The 17,813-nt window shown below is 50.4% G+C and overlaps 1 protein-coding gene across 1 annotated transcript in view; it reads right to left on the bottom strand.

Moving 5' to 3' along the window:
* Positions 1–2,882: 2,882 nt before the first annotated feature.
* Positions 2,883–17,813, bottom strand: part of NTNG2 (netrin G2) — a 44,051-nt gene continuing 29,120 nt past the window's right edge. Inside the window, exons 4-8 of the mRNA XM_008491508.2 lie at positions 17,532–17,704; positions 15,925–15,951; positions 4,950–5,117; positions 4,449–4,583; positions 2,883–4,044 (exon numbers count right to left, since the gene is read on the bottom strand). Of these exons, the coding sequence (XP_008489730.1) occupies positions 3,821–4,044; positions 4,449–4,583; positions 4,950–5,117; positions 15,925–15,951; positions 17,532–17,704 (727 nt within the window). The 3' untranslated portion in view covers positions 2,883–3,820. The remainder of the gene's footprint in view (positions 4,045–4,448; positions 4,584–4,949; positions 5,118–15,924; positions 15,952–17,531; positions 17,705–17,813) is intronic.

Below are 17,813 nucleotides of genomic sequence, written 5' to 3'. Positions count from 1 at the left end.
CCCAGCTCTGCTTTTATTTCTGAGCAAGAGCACTCAAGCACTTCCTTTGTACTTTGTTTTATTTACATTTGGGACTTTTCATAAAAGCCAATTATAGAAGAGGATCTGTTGGTGAGACCATTAATTTTATTACCACTTAATTGTTGGTTCTCGTGCTGCTCCAGCCTTTGAAAGACTCAAGAATCCCTCCTGTAGCTGAGATGCCTGCTTCCTCATCTTTAGAAAACCAAATAATACAAATAATATACCTGGGAAGTGCCAGTGGAATATTTTTTCCCATTTCCTTCCTTCTCTACCTCCCAGGGACTGTGCAGGCTCAATGTTTTATCTGGCAGGTGAGCAAACAGGCAGAAAGCCAGAGTGCTGGTGAGTGCTCTGCAGACTCAGCCTCTCACACCAGGCAGATTTTTGTTGCTTTGGGACTTTCGGTTAGTTAGATTTGTTGCTACAGTGACTGGGTAAAATCAGAGCTGAATGTGAGGTAAATAAGAAATTTTTTACTTTTTTTTTTAGGAAGAAGTGTAATTTAAAAACTTTTTCAAATGAATCAAAATCCTGCTGCACGCTGGCGACAGGATACATGGGAAACCTCTTGAAAGAGCACAAGTGGCTTTTCTAGGAAAGAGAAGTGCCTTTTGGTTAATCTTTCCATTAGGCTCATTTGACAACTCTTCCTGCATTAACTGATGTACAAAGGTTTCTTAAAGAAGATGAGTTTTGGGGTCTGTGGGGGCTTGCTGTGATGGTTTCTTTCTGTATGATTTCAAAAAGACTTTTCTCTTTGTGCAGACAACTCTGAGCTAACAGATGCCTGCAGTGAATGGGTCTTCAGTGCTGAAGCTTTAAATCCAGTTTCTTAAATATCAATTTAAAGTTTTGTGTGAGAGGTTTTTTCCTGTCTTGCAGTGGTTTGTGTTGATGATTGCAAGGTCTCCAGCAGCACTGGACAGGTCAAGTGCCATCCTGAACAGGTCCAACTTTGTACCCCAGCCTGCAGCTGAGCTGGACAAAGCCATGGGATGGGAGTCTGAAACTGCTTCTTCTGGCCCTGCTCTTGTTCATAGCCCAAAGGTTTCTGCTGTGAGATGGGGCACGTTCTGTTTGTCCTTTGCAGTTACCATTTCACAGTGGGCTTTGCTTCTGCACAAGCAGTAACAGCCTAAGGACTGTGGGTGTAACATGGAGGGTGGACTTGTGGTTTGGTTTGGTTTTGTTCCCCACCCCTCATCTTCAGCATTTTTCAGGTGTCCTTTGGGGTAGCTGCAGGAGGATCAGCACAGTAACTTTCTGCTTCTGCTTGAAGTTACAGAATGATTCATTAGAATTTAGTTTAAAAAGGTCTGAACCTTGCTGGCATTCAGGGTCTGTAGGGAGGTGGTACCTCCTCTGGAGCTGAGTTAGGAAGCCAATGATATTTTGGCTTAAAAACAAACAAAACCCCAGGCTCAACCAACACCATATCAACCAAGAAAAAAATCTCCCAGACCAAAACATGTTGAGTGCAGTGGTGTTCTCCAGCTGTCCTGAGCTTTGCTGTGCTCTTTTGAGATCATTTTCTATGTGAATTCAGTGCTGCAGCTGCTGCTTGGGACATTCCTGCTTGATGACAATAAAAGTGTGTTTGCCAAGGGTCTGCTGGGTGCAGAGTTTGGATGGGGTGCAGCTTGATGAAGTAGTAGATTTTCTGTTTTTCTAATATTCTAGAGAAAAACACAAGTGCAGGGAAAAGAAGAATGTTTCTTCACCTTCCAGAAGTGCCATTAAAGATCTTGATCCTGTTACAGTCTGTTCTATTCTGTTGCTTGTAAGAACAGTAACATGAGGATTTTAAATTTATTGCAGTCAGAAAAAAAGAGCAAATATCAATAACAACAGACAACAACCAACTGCATTAAAGAAAGGGAAGCAAGGCCTGGGCCAGCCCAATCCCTTAAAGACCAGACCCAAGCAGGGTGAGTTTAACCCTTGTTTATTTTATGGTGGATTAACTCAGTCCTGTGACCTGCCTCTAGGATGTCAAATGCTGTTTGAAATACACCCCAGATTTCTTTCTATTCTTTTAATGATGTGACAGTGTCTGCCCTGCATCTTCACTCTTGTTTTCTTCTCCTTTGGTTTTCCCCCTCTGCGTTCTGGGGGCATTGGCTTGTGTGTGAGGTCTCTGCCAGGTTAGGCTGGGAGATGCTGCAGGCTCTGGCACTGCCTTAAAGCTGCTCCCAGCACAGCTCCCCTGATCAGGATGGGCTGTAGGGGCAGGATGAGGGAGAAACAGCACTGAAACAGAACAGATGTTGACAGAGAAGCTCTTGGAGCAGCACTTAGGCAAGGACACCAGCCCTGGAAATGCCAGGGGAGGCTCAGGGAGTGTCGGGATCCCAGCATCATTTCTTGTCTCTGCTTTCTTCTGCCTCAGTTCATGTGCTTGAATGCCACTGCTTGCTCTGACAGGGGCATGTTTATAAGCCTTAAATGAGTTGATCTACTCCCTGTAAGCTCTGTGCTGATGTCCCAGGCTGTGGCTGCTTAAAGATATTCCAGATAAGCAGCTTTTTCTGCAAAGATGCATCATGGCATCAGCTGAGGGGGGGGCTGCAGTGGGTCTGGGCAGTGAGGTCCCCCTGGAGAAGCATCCTTGGGCTATCCAGCCTTCTCCTGCCACAGCCTCACTTGGAAATGGCCTGTCAGCACCAGACCAGTGCTTAATATATCATTCAGGTTTTGTTCATTGTCTGCACTTAGTAGTCTAACCTAGGTTCAGCAAAGTAATTAGGAGAAATAATTAATGGCTCTCCATGCTGAGGCAACTTCTCCCTCCCCTCTCCCTCACCATGTGGTGCAGCTTGGTAGTGACTCAGAAAACACAGGAGGACGTTATGAATCAAAAAAATAAGTCTTTACCTGTAATTAACTGTGCACACAAAAAGGAAAACGTGGTGATCAAGCAGCAATTGGTAGTTGCTTTACTGGAGGAGGATACACCAGAATCAAATGCTCATGGCAAAATGTCCCTTTAAGTCGTGGTTCTTTTATAACATTTAACCCAAACAAAAATAAGTCTCTATGGAAAAAAAAAAAAGTATCTGAACCATACCCTCTATGGACACGTGTGGATAAGACACTGCACTCCTCAGGTACCATGTGCCTGGTGGCCCCTGCACTCTCTGGAAGTGCAAGAAAACAAAACCCAGCAATGGAAATACAAAAATCAATGCAGCAACTGGAGTTGTAGGCAACAGTATGTGCGTGGCCAGGAGGCTGATGGTGGGACATGGGACTATGCAGCAGGAATGGACCAGAGTCCCCTGTTCCCTCCCTCCCCTTCCCTTCCCCTGTTGTGTTTCACAGGACTCTGGAGCTGTTATGGAAAGCTCCTTTTGAAACAGGACACTAAGAAGAGGATAAAATAAAAAGAACGCCCCAGCCTATACCAAAGTAAATAAAGTAAGAATAAAAAAAATACCCCTTGGATCACGGCACTATTTCAGCAGGGCCCCAGTGGCCCAGTCCCCACATCCCCCTGTGCAGAGCAGGGAAGCAGAGTCCCTGTGGGGGGCGGGGGGGGATTTGCCCCACGTCCCCGTGTGGATGGTGGCCCCGGCACAGGTTGGTGCAGTCCCTCACAGCTGCTGCCAGGAGGGGTTAGTGGGCAAGAAGTCATCCCTGGATTTTTCTGCGTTCCTCTCTGCTTGGAAAGTGTCCCAGGAGATGCTGTGAAAGTCCGAGGCTGAAGGCAGGCAGAGGATTTGGGGGAGAGCCTCCTGCTGCCTCTGTGTCCCCAGGGCCCCCCAGGTGACGTGGCTGAGCTCCCTCCTCTGGGCCCTCAGAGGTCCACCCAGCCACACAGCTGGAGGGTGAGCACCCCGAGGAGGAGGGTGCTGAGGCTGCTGTGCAGGCTGGGGACACCATCACAGTCCTTTTTGTCAGCTTCACACCGGGACTGCTCGCAGAGGATGCCCTTGAAGCCCACGGGGCAGATGCAGCGCTGGTTCTGGTAGCAGGTGCCACCGTTCTGGCAGAGCAGGAGCTCATCATCACAGACATTGGCTGGGAGGTGGGAGGGAGGGAAGGATGGCAGGTTAATCTGGGGTATGTTCGACTCCTTGGCTGGAGCAGAAACTAGGGAGATTTTGGCTTTCTTCCCTAGCTCTGAGGGGTCAAAGGAACTGATCCTTGTAGCACTTGTGCAGCCCCAAGGCCACGGGAATGGAGGGGAGTCCGAAAGCTCCGGGGACAAAGCTCTCAGGACACTTTGTGTCTGGGGGGAATGGCTGGGACCTGCTCACCACACACCTCGAGTATCAAGGGGCACCCAAGTGGGCAGGACTGAAGTTCCCTCTCTTGTTTGGACCTACCCCAAACCTCCCGCTTGGTCAGGGGGCTTGGTCAGGTCCCGCTGTGGTTCTGAGGGGCTGTGGTTCTGGGGGGCTGTGGTTCTGGGGGGCACTTACGGAAGCAGCCCTGTCTCCAGTAGTAGTTGGGCAAGCAGTCATCACACTTGGGCCCCGTGGCTCCCTCCCTGCACTCGCAGTAGCCCGTCTCATTGCAGCGGTCGTGCATGGAGCCGATCTGGTTGCAGTTACATTCTGGGCAAAGAAAGGGCTGTGAGTGCCTGTCCTGCCAGGGGGCTTTGTGGTGCCCCGACAAAGGAGCCTTTGGAAAAGGTTGGTTGTGTGTTAGGGGGGGCTGAGGGGCCGTGGTTTCATGAGAGGTTCAAAGAGCTCTCAAAGCCCACCCTGCTTTGGGGCTGAGCAGCTCCTGGTAGAGCAAAGCATCTGAATTGGGTCGGAAAGATGAGATCTGAGGTTTGTTTTCAAGGAGAGAACACTTGGCAGGCTGCTGGGACTGTCCTTGTGGACCATGTGGGTGGACACACCACCCTCCAGAGAGAGCCTGAACTGAAATCCACCCCACGGATCCTGCACAAAGCATCCCGTGCCCCTGGGGCTCACCTATGCAGACGTTCTCATCATCCAGCTCGGCAGAGCTGTTGCGGTAGAAGCCGAGGCGGCAGTGCTGGCAGTGCTGACCCCTCGTGTTGTGCTTGCAGCTCACACAGGTCACCACGTTCAGGAAATCGATGTAGCTGCAGCGGTTGGAGTGTCCGTAGCACTCACAGTCTGTGGAGAGGAGGAAAAAGCTGAGGAGCCGGCCTAGGAGCATCTCCCTCATTCCGTATGGAGGAGAAGAACCCCAAGGCTTTGGAGGAGAGCAGTGCCTGGGTGAAATGCCACGGCCACTGCCAGCTGGGGTGGGATGGGCAGGATGAGGGCACCCAGCAGCTGCTGGCCTGGGGTGCCATGGGGGGATGGGGATGGGGAGAGCAGGGACAGGGGTCCTGTTCCCTTGGCTGGGGGGAGGACAGGCAGGAGCCATCCCCCAGCTGTCCCATGACACCATCTCTTTAAGGAAAGGCACAATCATGGGAGCAGTGAGGCAGGTGTTAATGAAAGGTGGTAATTATCTGCCTTCTTAAGGAGCAAGAACTCAGCTGGGGACCTGGGTTTGGCTCTGGGGGCGCTGCAGGACCCCCAGGGGAGCACATCCCCCGCTGAAGGATGGAGCAGGAGGGGACAGAGGGTGTAGTGTCACCCACTGCCTCCAGAACAGGAAAGCCCTGGATAAGGCTGGAGCTGCTGTGTGCCCAGGTAAAACTTTGCTGCTCCTCAGGTTTTTCTCCCTCTGTGTCCCTTCTCAACAAAAATGTTGCTGGTTCTGAAGCCTGGTGACTCTTGGGTTAAATGCTTAAAATGAGCTGATGCAAGGAAATGCTGCTTGTGTGGGGTCTTTCTAGAGGATGTGAACAAGTGTGTGACCGTTTGAAGCAGGGCTGCCTGGCACAGCACAGGAGCAGCTCCTGTCCCCAGCACTGACCTCTCCTGCCTGAGGGCACATGTTAAAAAAAAAAACAACCAAATAGGTTTGATTTGTAGCCAGGGGAATGTGATTACTTGCTGCTTGTGTTTGCTTTTCCTGACTTGGGCTGGTGGCTGCCCAGCAGCATGAAGTTCAGGGTGCTGGATCTTTCTGCATTAACAGTGTCATGCAGGAGGAGAGGTACCTTGGTTGGCTTGTGGTCTGACCACCATGGGCAAGGGATAACATGAGCATGGATCATGTCAGCCAGGTCTGAGCTTCCCCAGCTCTCAGGGAGGAGGAGGGAGGGTTAGAGCTGGGGTTTTGGCTCAAACTGTAGCATATAAAATGTCAAAGGGTGGTGGAGGGATGGGAGGGAAGGATGCAGGCTGGCATGCACATGTGATTGCAGGAGACTCATGTCAATGAAATGAAGATCAGAGATGATGGAGCAGGGCAGAGGTTTCCCCATGGTTCACAGCTGTCTGCCAAGGAGCTGAGAGTCTGCTGTAACCTTCACCCCCTTTGAAATGACTTTTGCCACTTTGACCAATAAGTTAAGAATTTCAGCTCAGATACTTCTGGCTGCTGCAATCCCCAAGCATTGCATCACCCTAGGGATGTATCCCTACATACAGATAACCACAGCCTGGACAGGCAAACCCTCCCCAGCTTCTCCACATCAGAGGCTGCTGCCTCCCATCACCCATACAAAAACCTGGAGCCCTGGAGCCCCGTGCTCCCTCCTCTTACCTTTGTATGTTTCAATAGGAACCACTGGGCCAGAGTCTGTTTTGAGCCGGATGAGTTTTGAGCTCTTTGAGGATGCTTAAAAAAAATCAGAGACACTTTTCCTCACTGCTGAGCACCACTCCACGTCCTACCCTCTGCTATGAGAACAATGCCAGGCCAAGAACACCACTCTGGCAGTGTCTATTTCCCAGACAGCTGGGAGCTGCTCAATTACTCCTCTTCTTCTCCCCTCCTCAAAGTCTGATGCACAAAAAACCCAACACAGGGCACTACCACACCCTGCAGAGCTGGGGGCTGAGGCAGAGGAGATCCTCACACATCCCCCTGTTACACATATTTGGTGCCATGAACTGGGTTCTTCAGGACCCCACTTCTGCAGGTTTAAGCAGCTTAAGCAAATCTACTGACTGTGGCCTCAGTTGGTGGCCTCCATCACACCTGATGGAGGTGACATCAACCTGCACCCAAAAAGCTGCTAGGAGGACAAACACTATGGAGGTGGCATCTGGCAGGGCTTGCTACGGGGTCCTGCAGAGCATGTGGTGCTCCAGCACAGCTTGTCCCCACCAGCACCTACCTGGCTTCTTCCCCTGCCTCTTGCCTGCAGAGTTTGCTGCTCTCCCTGCTTTCCTCTTCGGGGCTGCTGTGTGAGATGATAAAAAGATTTCTGAGTGCTGTGGTGGCAGGGGACTCCCAGGGCCATACATCCAAACCCTCAGAATAAGAGGGATGCCCTGGGATGGTGCTGCCAGCAGGAGCTCTGTCCCACAGGGAATGAGCAGGACAGGGGAGGTAAAGGCCATGGCTTCCAAACCAAGTGGATGGGGTTTGGTGCTTGGGTGGTTTTCTGCTTTGGTAACTCTGAGTAAGGGGCAAGGCTGAGAAGTGCTGAGATCCCACAGGGTGTTTAGAAATGGATCCCAGCAGTTTTTGTGGCATGCCATCCCTTGTCCGGTGCTGTAATTCCTGGTGGACATCACTGGGTACATCCCCCTGTGCTGGTCACCTCCCCACAGTGACAGCAATGGCAGGAGGTGGCCATGCTGCCACCCCCAGGGCTCAGCCATGCCCAGAGCAGGCTCCTTCCTCTCTGAGGCTGCTGGGGCACTGGGACCTTCTCAGGTCTCCATGGCTTCCTTCTCATGCTGGACTGGACTGGTGTGCACACCCTCTTTCACCAACATGATCTCTCCAGTCCGTGGCTGTGACTGGTGACCACGATGTCCTATGGGACCATGGCTGTGAGGATGCTCTGCAGAGGGTTAGGAGCAGGGCTAATGAGGATGAGCAGAACTGTGAGGCCCCTTTGAGCAGGAGAGCAGGTTGGATCATGGTAGAGCATGCCAAGGACTGGTGGATTGTCCTTGCAGGCACTGGGAGAGAAATCTGCCCCGGGGATGGGAATGGCCTTACCTCGAATGTTTTTGGGAGGATCTGGAGGCTTTGGCTTGGGTCCAGGTTCTGCTGTGTTTGGTGGGCTCTGAACAGCTTGTGGTGACATCAGTTAGAGAGAACATCAGATTTAATGGAGAACCCTCTACTGCTTTAAAAAAAGGTGACAAAGGGACACTGGAAGCTCTAGGCAGGTATCTGGGGTGCACTGGTCTAAACATATCTGGCTGAGGATGTGTTGAAGCAGGACTGAGAGACAAAGGCTCCAAGAAATTTGAATCTTTAAGCTAAATCTGCAGATCACTGTCAAGACTCAGGAGCCCCCCTTGTTTAGCAGAAACTTCTGGCATCATCTGGCACTGCTGCCCATGGGCTGGGCCTGTCCTGTGCTTCTGTATCAAATACAGGTTTGTTTCTGTGAGCCCAGAGACTGGTCCAGAAGCACAACAATTCCAAAGAGCCTCAACATCAGCATTTTCTTCTCCCTGGCTGAGTGTTTCCAAATGCTGGGTTGTGTCCTGGGCCCAGCTTCAACACTTGTTACGTTCTGCACTGGAAGGGATGTTCAGTGGATGGGAAAGGGGAGCTGAGCACCAAGGGGACACTGCTGAAGCACATGGGAACCCTGAGGAGGAGAAACTTCAGCCCCAACAGCCAGCATGAAGCCTCCAAAGGTTCTCTCCAGGAGCAGCTCATGTGGGAGACCTGAAGCAAGGAAATACACAAGGCAGCATCTATGCTACAGACAACAGAGCCCTATCTATTTACAGAGATTCTGCTCTACAAATTGACTCTGGTCTCAGGAGATGAGAGGATTTCCATGCTCCTCCCTGTACACCCCAGCAGCAAGCTGTGAACAATCTTTTCTACCACTCTACCAATCCTCATCTTTCATGTATATGACTCAACCCTGAGGCTCAATCCAGACTCACCAGGCTCCCAGCTGCAGGGCGGGCACAGACAATCCCTGAGCTTTTTCCCAGGTGGGAGAAGGGGAAGAGAGGGACACGGAAAGCAGAGCAGTGGAGCTAGAAACTAAAGCATCAGGAGCTGGTACTCACTGGCAGGACCCAGCCTCGTGTCTCCTACCTTCTGCTCCTGGCTCAGCCTTGGCTGGGGGAGAGCTCACTTGCAGTGGGGCAGCATCCGACAGGCTGGTGTAGTCTTGCAGGAATCAAAGGGGGAAAACTGTGTTATACTGGGGGAGCTGGGAACCAGCAGGGAGCCCTGCAGTGCCCTGATGGAGGGGGAGAGCTTGGGAGGACAAACCTCACCCAAGCCTGTGCTGCACTGGTGCCTGAGTCTGCTTGACACTGGGGACCTGGGACTGGGGACCTGGGACGCCCTGGGGTGCATGAGAGCCCAGGCAGCCCCTGCAATGCAAAGGGCAGGAGGCATTGGTGTGCTGAGCTGCCCATTCTCAGCCCCACTCAACACGTGGCATTTTGCTCATGTATCTGCATAAGGAGCCTGGGGACAGAGCTGTTGCCTGGGTCCCCCTTCCCACAGTGAAATAAGGGAACTAAACAACACGGGTGGCTTAGGATCGAGGCACGAAGTCCTGGTTTCTAACCTAAACTTCTAGGTCCTCCTTCAGGATCTGCTTTGCCCTCAGAAAAAAACAGTTTAAGAATTTCTAAGCCATGGCTGAGAAATGAAACCTGCAAGAAGTTTGTAGGTCAGTTGTTTGATTGCCCTCCAAGCCCTCTCCTCCCCTGGCTCCATACCCCTCCCCGTCTCCTCACTATTGGTGGCAGTCTTCAGGTTTGCTAGAAAACAAACCAAGGGATAAAATTTTAAAAGCCATATTATTAATTTCAAGCTCCAGTTGGGTAACATAAGGAGGAGGAAAAAAAAAAATACTCTCAATCCTTGCCAAGTTTCAAAGGACAAACCCGAGTAGGAGAGAAATGTGATTTCCCAGCCTCATCAAGGGGATGATAAACAATGCAGGATACAAAAGAAAAAAAAGAGGTTTTCTTTTCTTTTCTTTTTTTTTTTTTTTTTTTTAAATGACAAGCTCTAAGAGAAGGTGATAGACATTGTCCTTCTCAGCTGGAAAGTGGAAACCAATTGATATGAGTATAGTGTTAAAGAGAATATGAAAAAAGCCCTGCGCAAATTGGCAAGGGTTTAATTAGAGTCACAACAAAAAACAGCCCTGAAGGCATTTTGCTTTTTAGTCATTCACATACACCTCCACTCAGTCACATTTACAGAGCCAGGAAACTTATTAATGCTCATTATCCAGAGAACCTTTCCCTTGTAGCTCTGGGATGTTTATGGACAGGTTTACATTTCAGGAGGGGGAGAGATTTTTTTCCTCCCCAGACCCAGTTGAGACAAATGGGAAGCACTGGGCAGCCTTTATTTTGGGGGCTTGTATCAGCCCCTGCTGGTCTTGGTGGGGTTCTGGGGAAGGAGAATAAATGGTACCAAAAAGTCATGTTCCAGAGCAGGGCACTGGGGAAGCAGTGCTGGAGCAGTGGGAAAGGGACCTGAAAAAGTCCTTCTCAAAACATAAACTCAGGGCTCTGCAGGGCTTATACAAACCCAGGCTTTTGCTGCTTTCTGCTGCTCTCCTAACCAAGCAAGTGGGGCTCAAACTGGTGATTTTTATTCTTTTTTGCCCAGAGGTGAACTGTTGAAACTGCTACAAACTGGGAGAGTAAATGGAAGTAGAGGGGGAAAAACCAACCATGCTTTATTTCTGGTTTTTTTTTCTTATTTTGACCATAAAATGTTAAAAAAAAAAAAGTAACAAATGGCATGGAAGGATTTGAAAGGCTTCAAGGAAGGCTTTGGAATAACAAAGTGCTGAAGGCGAAAGAGAATAGCACTTAATCCATCCTCCTTCAGGCAACTCAGCAATTTCCCTTCCTTTTCCCCATTTTGGCAGCCGTGACTGCCTTCAGACCACAGACCTTAAACTTGATCTTCTCCCCCTCTCACCATACATCAGGCCACTGGGCACAGGAGCATCCTATGAACATGACCACAGCTCCACCTTGACCACGGAAAACACCAAAGGGAGGGGATGCTTGGCAGAGAAAACCCAAATCCCATCTACTCCTCTGTGCTGCTTTCTGCCCTGCTGCTACCACTGGTGTGCAGAGGCACAGAGAAGAAGGGAAAACACATTGGTCTGGCTTTAAATACCTGTTGTTTTCTGTGTTTCCCTCACGGGCAGAGAGGCAGTGACCTCAGAGGTGGCTCTCATGGTGCTTGCTTATGGTGGGAAGCAGAAATTCAGAGAGCAAAAGACAATGTGTAAATCAGAGAGTGAAACAGCACAGGGATCAGGCAGAGCCCTAACAGAACTCTAAAAAAATATCTAAGCTGGCTTTAAAGCAAGGAGGGATTAATTTAATGCTTCTAAAATGCAGAAAGGAGGTTATGATGGAGTACCTCACTTTGGGGCTCTGTTGCTTCTCCTGCAAATGGAGTGCCAGCAGGACCTCCAAGGGGCACCTCTCTACAGGTGTTTCAGTCCAAGTGTGTTACAGTCACAGCCCCTTGGGGCTATTGTGGGACTGCTTCATGAAGTACTTTGCATTTTGCAGGACTGGAGGGGGAGGAATGTCTCTAGTCCAAAGCAGATCAGGATTAGGCTGTGCATGGTTCCCTAGGGCTGGTGAAGGCACATCCCAGACCTTTGGCATCAAACCCAGTGTGATGCCCATGTAAAAGAGCAGGTCCTGGGGCTGCTGGGTGGCCCTAACTTCTTATTTTTAGCAGCCACTCCAGGGGCTGTCTCCATCCCTGACCACACCATTTTGAGGTGAGACCTGGCTGTAGAGAAATACGGATTGGGGTTTGGATGGGAATGAGGAGCTTCAAGTTCAACCCTGACCATATCAAGCCAGAGATGTGGCAGCTGGACTGCCATTTATTTATTGATTTTGTCCTGTGTCATCAGTGAATGAAAGCATTACACAAACATTTTCTCTGTCTAGGAAGCATGTTTTGGAGAAGGAATAAACCCTGAGGTGCATGAAGTCTCTCTCCCAGGTCTCTAAGAGCAGTTTGGCAGGAGACAATGCTGTCCCCACCACTGCCCAACCATACACAGATGCCATCCTGCCCACCCCAGATTTACGACACAAGCACAAGGCAGAGCACTGCAACTCATACACAAGACAGGCACTGAGCACACCACCCACACAGACACAGAGCCTACAAAAAAAAAAACCCAAAAACCAACAAAAAACAAACCCAAAACCCAAAACAAACAAAAAAACCCCTAAAATGGTGCTACAGGTGAGCATGGATAAAAATCAAATGACCCCAAGTGTGTGGTGCAGATGTAGCCCTGATCCCTGTCACTGCTGGGGTGACAGCCATGGGGGAGCTCAGGGCAGGGGTGGCTGAGGATGAGGAGGATGAGGATGGCTCCTCCTGCACACATACACCATGGAGCAGGCAATTCCCAACAGTCATGAGACTTGCACTTTTTTGCCCAGGGTCACTCCAGCTCCATGGAAATTGAAGCTGAACCTTTGGCTTCCTGATTAACTACTCAAGCAGGGCACTTCCATGAATATATCTCTATTTGCATAAACATGCAATCAAATGTCCTCATCCCTTTGACTGGCTGCTGGCAGCTCCCCCAGACAGACGGTTACTAACATGCTGTGGGTGTAAAACGTCCTCTTGGGAAATATCAGGCCCAGAAAGCAAGCGAGGGGAGGGATGCGTGTCTAATTCCCCCACGAGAAGCTTTAAAAAATGTCCTGCTGTTAAGTTTTATCTGCTCATTTCCAAGAAGACAAGTGAAAAACGTTGTCTCCTTGTTCATGGGAGGAGGGAAGGAGGAGCCCTCAGGAAAAGGACAGAAGTTTTCCTTCACGGGGTGATTTTTGAAATTAGGGAAAGGCGTTTCTGGCTCCAGCTCTGCAGGCTCCTTGGCTGCTCCTAGAGAGGCTGCCTGGGGGTTTCAAAGAGCAGCTCTGCCCCAGGAAAAACTGCTCCTGAGGTACAGCCAGCCTGCATCCTACCCCTGAGCCTGCCCCAGGGACAGACTCCTGCCAGCCAGGCAGTGGTGGGGATGGATGTGCTGTGGTTTTATGGTGGGACAAGAGAGGATTCAGTGCTTTCCTGCTCCACCTTGTGCTGGGAGCTGTCAGAGAGCATCTCCTGCTGATGCACCAGCCCTGTGTGGGAGAATGTGGCCAAGTGGCTCTGGGAGGGGTGGATTTTGAAAACCTTTTCTGTTTGAAAGGAACAAAATGAGGAAAAAAGGGAAAAGTGTTTTTTTCCCTGCATCCAGTCCTGCTTTCACTTCTTGCTGCCTGCTGGTAACAGAGCCACAGCAGAGTGAGCTCAGCCACCAAGGGGGATGTCAGCCCTTGGTGTGGCTGTCCCCTGGCTTCGAGGTGCACCTTGCAGGCTGACTTTGCTCATGGTGACCATAACACCTGGCTCGTGTTACACACATCAAAGTTTACTTGGACTGAATAGAGGAGAAAAAAACCCAACAAAAGAACCCCCACACCAGAACTGCCCAGAGGCTGAGGGACATGAGCTGAGTCAGGGTGATTTTTATCCATGTCTCTATCATCCTACGGAGCAGATCACCAGGGCCAGCAGCGTGGCAGCCCCAGGGGGCTGTCCAGCACCACCGGAGGAGCCAGGATGGGAAAAAGCTGAAAAGAGGAGGCAGGCAGCAGAGAGAGAGGCACCCACCTGGCTGGGTGGTGGTGGAAGGTTGGGGGGTGGTGGTGGTGGTTGTTGTGGTTGTTGTTGTGGTTGTTGTGGTTGTGGTGCTGACCCTCTGCGGCCGCTCATATGCTGGCAAGCAAAGAGAAGAGGTGGGAGGTGGGAGGCACTTACTGGAAGGGGGGGAATCAGGGGTTTCCTCAGATGCCCGTGAGGCTCCTGCTGGGGCTGAACTGGTGACTGAACTGGTGACGGATTTCTCGGCACAGCTACAACTGGGGCACCAGGAGGATTAAGGGGATGCAGCTCGGGGATGCTGGATACAGGGAGCACGTGTGTGCGTGTGTCTGTGTGTGTCTGTGTCGTGTGTAGTGTGTGTGTCTGTGTGTGTGTGTGCAGTGTGTGTGTTATGTGTGTGTGCTTGTGTCTGTGTGTGTGTCTGTGTGTGTGTGTGTGATGTGTGTGCTTGTGAGTGTGTGTCTGTGTGTGTCTGTGTGTGATGTGTGTGTGATGTGTGTTCTTGTGTGTGTGAGTGTGTGTGTCTGTGTCTGTGTGTGTCTATGTGTGTCTGTGTGTGTCTCTGTGTCTGTCTGCGTGTCTGTGTGTCTCTGTGTCTGTGTGTGCAGGGCTGGAGGCTCTACCAGCTTACTCTGGTGGTGCAGATATTGGCTTAAATACTTATAGCTCTCTCATAAACTAATTGCCAATTAAGCTGGAAAGAGGAACCAGAGCAGTGCTGATGGGGTGAGGAGCAGGGGGGGGGTGCAGAGGAGCCCTGGCCAGGAGCTGGGATTCCAGTGCCTGGAGTCTCCGCGCTGGCTGGCACAGCTGCTGCTCCCCCTCTTCGCCATCCCCCAGGTACTGAACACCCCAGAATCATCCCCAGCACCCCCTCTCTGCAGCAGGGCAGTGGAATTGATGGGTAAGGTCAGCAAACCCCAGCAGAGTTGAGGAGAAGCCACCCCAGCTCTGTGCCCACCCCACTCCTCGCAACCACTCAAACTAAAATAACACTTGGGACACAAATTCCTACTTAACTTACACCTCCTGCCCTCCTGTCCTTGTTTGTCCCACTGCTTCATGCAGATTATTGTGCTTAATTTCATAATAGCCCTGAGCTAGTTTAAATACTTAATTTAGGTCACTTCTAGTCTCCTGTGCCAGCTAAGTAATCTCTCCTTAACTGGCCTTGGACACAAATCCGCCCTGTCCACCTCCTGCACATTGCTCCCACCACCCTCCAGCTTCTCCCTAGCACTGAAATGTGGTGGGAAACATTTTCCAGTGAGACAAAGGTAGCACTGAGGATGCCGAGCTCTGTTAAGAGGGAAAAAAAAATGTTAGCAAAATAGTTTTGACCAGAAAAGCAAAGAACATTTTGGACTATTAAAACATTTAAATTTTTAAAATCCTAAATTAAGGGACTTTTTTTTTTTTTTTTAAATTTCTAACAATTTAAATTTAACTGCTTAAAATCTAAATATGGTTCATTTACCCAGAAAAACTGCCCTCTGCTTTTCAATTAGGTGCATTTCTGTAATTGCATTTGCATTGCCCTGAGACTATTTCACCTCCAATTCTTTCCACGTGCCTGCAAACCAAAGAATTCATTATTCATTCAGCTCTCCGATTTGTTTCTCCTGGAGGGTAATTCTGAGCCACAGAACTCCAGCCCAGGCTCCTGCTTACCCCAAAACTCAAGGCTCTTTGATATCAAACTACCTCCAGCTTTGTTAAATCAGGAGCCCTACCACCCCATCAATCTTTCAGCAGAAATCCCTGCTGAGCTCCACTCTCTGTGCTCTCAGCACCTCACAGACAAATATTCATATACATACACGTGTACATACAGATGTACACACTATATATATATGTTTTATTATCCATAGCCCAAGGTGACCCAGCCTGGATGCTATGCCTAATAATTCAAACCCAGCCCTTTCTGCAATACTTTGGGGGAAAAGTTCACAGCAAGCACTGGTGGTTTTGAAGAGACTTTTTTTTTTTTTAATTTCCTTTCCAGCTGCCATTCTAACGAACCTCATGGGGGGAAACCGTGCCAGAGGAAGAGGCAAAATGAGGCTACTGAAGTCAAAGGAAGAAAATATAAGACTCTTTGACAGGACAGAAATGAGGCACAATTAGGGAAGACTTATAGCCTGGAAAACGATAATGCACAGAAAATAACAAATTTTTCTTTTTTTTTCCGAGTGACATCCACAAGGACCATGCACCGGGTGCCAGCATTTCAGTTACGTTTTTACTTACTGCCAAAGGCCGAGCCTGCAGCTGCACCTGGAAAACACAAAACAGAAGCCTGGTGACTGGGAGTGGGGCTCTGACGCCAGCAGGAGATCAAACAAACCGCAGGTAATTACCAGGGGTCTTGCTCGCAGGACATCAGTTTGCTGCAGCATCCTAAAAGCTGCTTTTGTCAAACTACGGAGGCAACCAGACAGGGCTGTCTGGGGTCTTGGCACCTCAAGCTTTTCACCTTTTTCTGTTAAGCATTCTCTTGGTTACAGGGCAGCCAAGCACCTCTGGGGTGCCCTGGGCTCAGTATAAAATGTGGGGTCTGACCCAGGGTGCTGCACTTGGGTTGGACACCCATCCCCTACAGTGCTTGCTCAACCAGACAAAGCCCATGGCTACAGAGTCACTTTTCTACAAAGCCACTGGCTTCAACCTGCCAGCTGAAGGCCACCAAGGTTCTGGATTTGGGCACCCAATGGCCACATCCCTCCCTCCTGTAACCAGTCTGAGCTTTGCATAAACATAAAGCACAGGACCAGGGATGGAAGAGGGGAGGCCACAAGGAAGGGAAGCTTCAGCCTCTGTTGCTGAGGAAGAGGATGCTGTAGGGGAAGGAGAAAGCAACAGAGAGTAGGGGCTGTGGGGGAGGAAGAAGAGTGAGTGACAGATGGGAGGAGAGAGGAATGGGAGAATAAAGAGCAGAGGAGAAAGAGAAATAGGAAGAGACACAGGGAATGGAGGGGAGGGAAAGGGAGAGAACAGCATGTCTGTGCCTGTCAACACCAGAAATTCTCCCAGGCTCCTTTGAAGCAATGCAGCCTCGTGGTGGGAGCTGACAAGCTCGTTCCCTTTCAAAGAACCTGCTCCTCTACCAACCCTGGCACACACAAAACATTCCCGTCACGGCCTTCGAAGCCTGAATTTCAGCTTTGATCATCTTAAAGCACATAAATCTTTCAAAAAATTTAGGGGGAGGGAGGGAAAAGATTCTCTTTGGTAATGCTCAAAGCTGCTGCTTGAAAGGCTGGTGTGGCTCTGTGACATTTATACAAGTCTGCTAATGTGGACTGGACAGAAACCCAGTGGAAACTGGCCCAGCTGTGATGTTTTCTGCCCCAATTCCCCTGCTTGAATGATGGTGGGTATGCATCCTTCCCCTCCTCTGTGTCCTGTCACTGCCTTTCTCCAGCAGACAACGGGATTAGCCTGGAGCTGCGCAGAGGGACCGCAGCTCACAGCGCCTGCCCTGAAATGGCAGCACAGAGAAGAGGGCCCAGAAAGCAATCCAGAAAGCAATCCAGAAAGCAATCCAGAAAGCAACCTCTGCTATGGCCAGCACTCAGCCCATGGACTACTTGGAAGCCAGATCTCTACTGTGACCAGATGCTGCCTTCTGCAAGGCAGAGCCATCAGCAGTGCCACAGAGACCTCTCCCTGCCCCAAACTCACCCCGCCTGTTCCCAACCATCATTTGGGCTCAAACCACATCTGCACCAACTACCCTGGGTACCAGGACTGAGTATCCCGTGTACCCTGGTACTCCCCCTTCAAAGCTGAGCAACCTGCACTGATGGGGAAGGACACAGAGCTGCTCCCCCGTGGGTGCTGTGCAGAGGACTTACAGGCATTGGGGGAGCCATTGGGGAGGGGCAGGTAGGATCCTGCTCGCCAGGACCTGGAGCGAAAGTTCTTCTTGCACTTGCCACAGTCCTGCCCCGTGGTGTTGTGCTCACACTCACACTGCAGGCTGCCCTCCTTGAAGGTGCACAGGTTGGCGTGGAGGTTGCATTTACACCTAGAAGAGGAAGACAAGGAGAAGAGCTTTTTGTCAGGTCTTACTGCAGCTCCACCTCAGCCCTGGCGTAGTCCTGTCCATGGGTGTGAAAATGTAAAGGTGAGGCTGG

This window comes from Calypte anna, chromosome 17 (assembly GCF_003957555.1).
Source record: "Calypte anna isolate BGI_N300 chromosome 17, bCalAnn1_v1.p, whole genome shotgun sequence".
Taxonomy (NCBI): Eukaryota; Metazoa; Chordata; class Aves; order Apodiformes; family Trochilidae; genus Calypte; species Calypte anna.
Note: the sequence above shows the minus strand (reverse complement) of the source record. Positions and strands in the feature narration are given on the sequence as shown.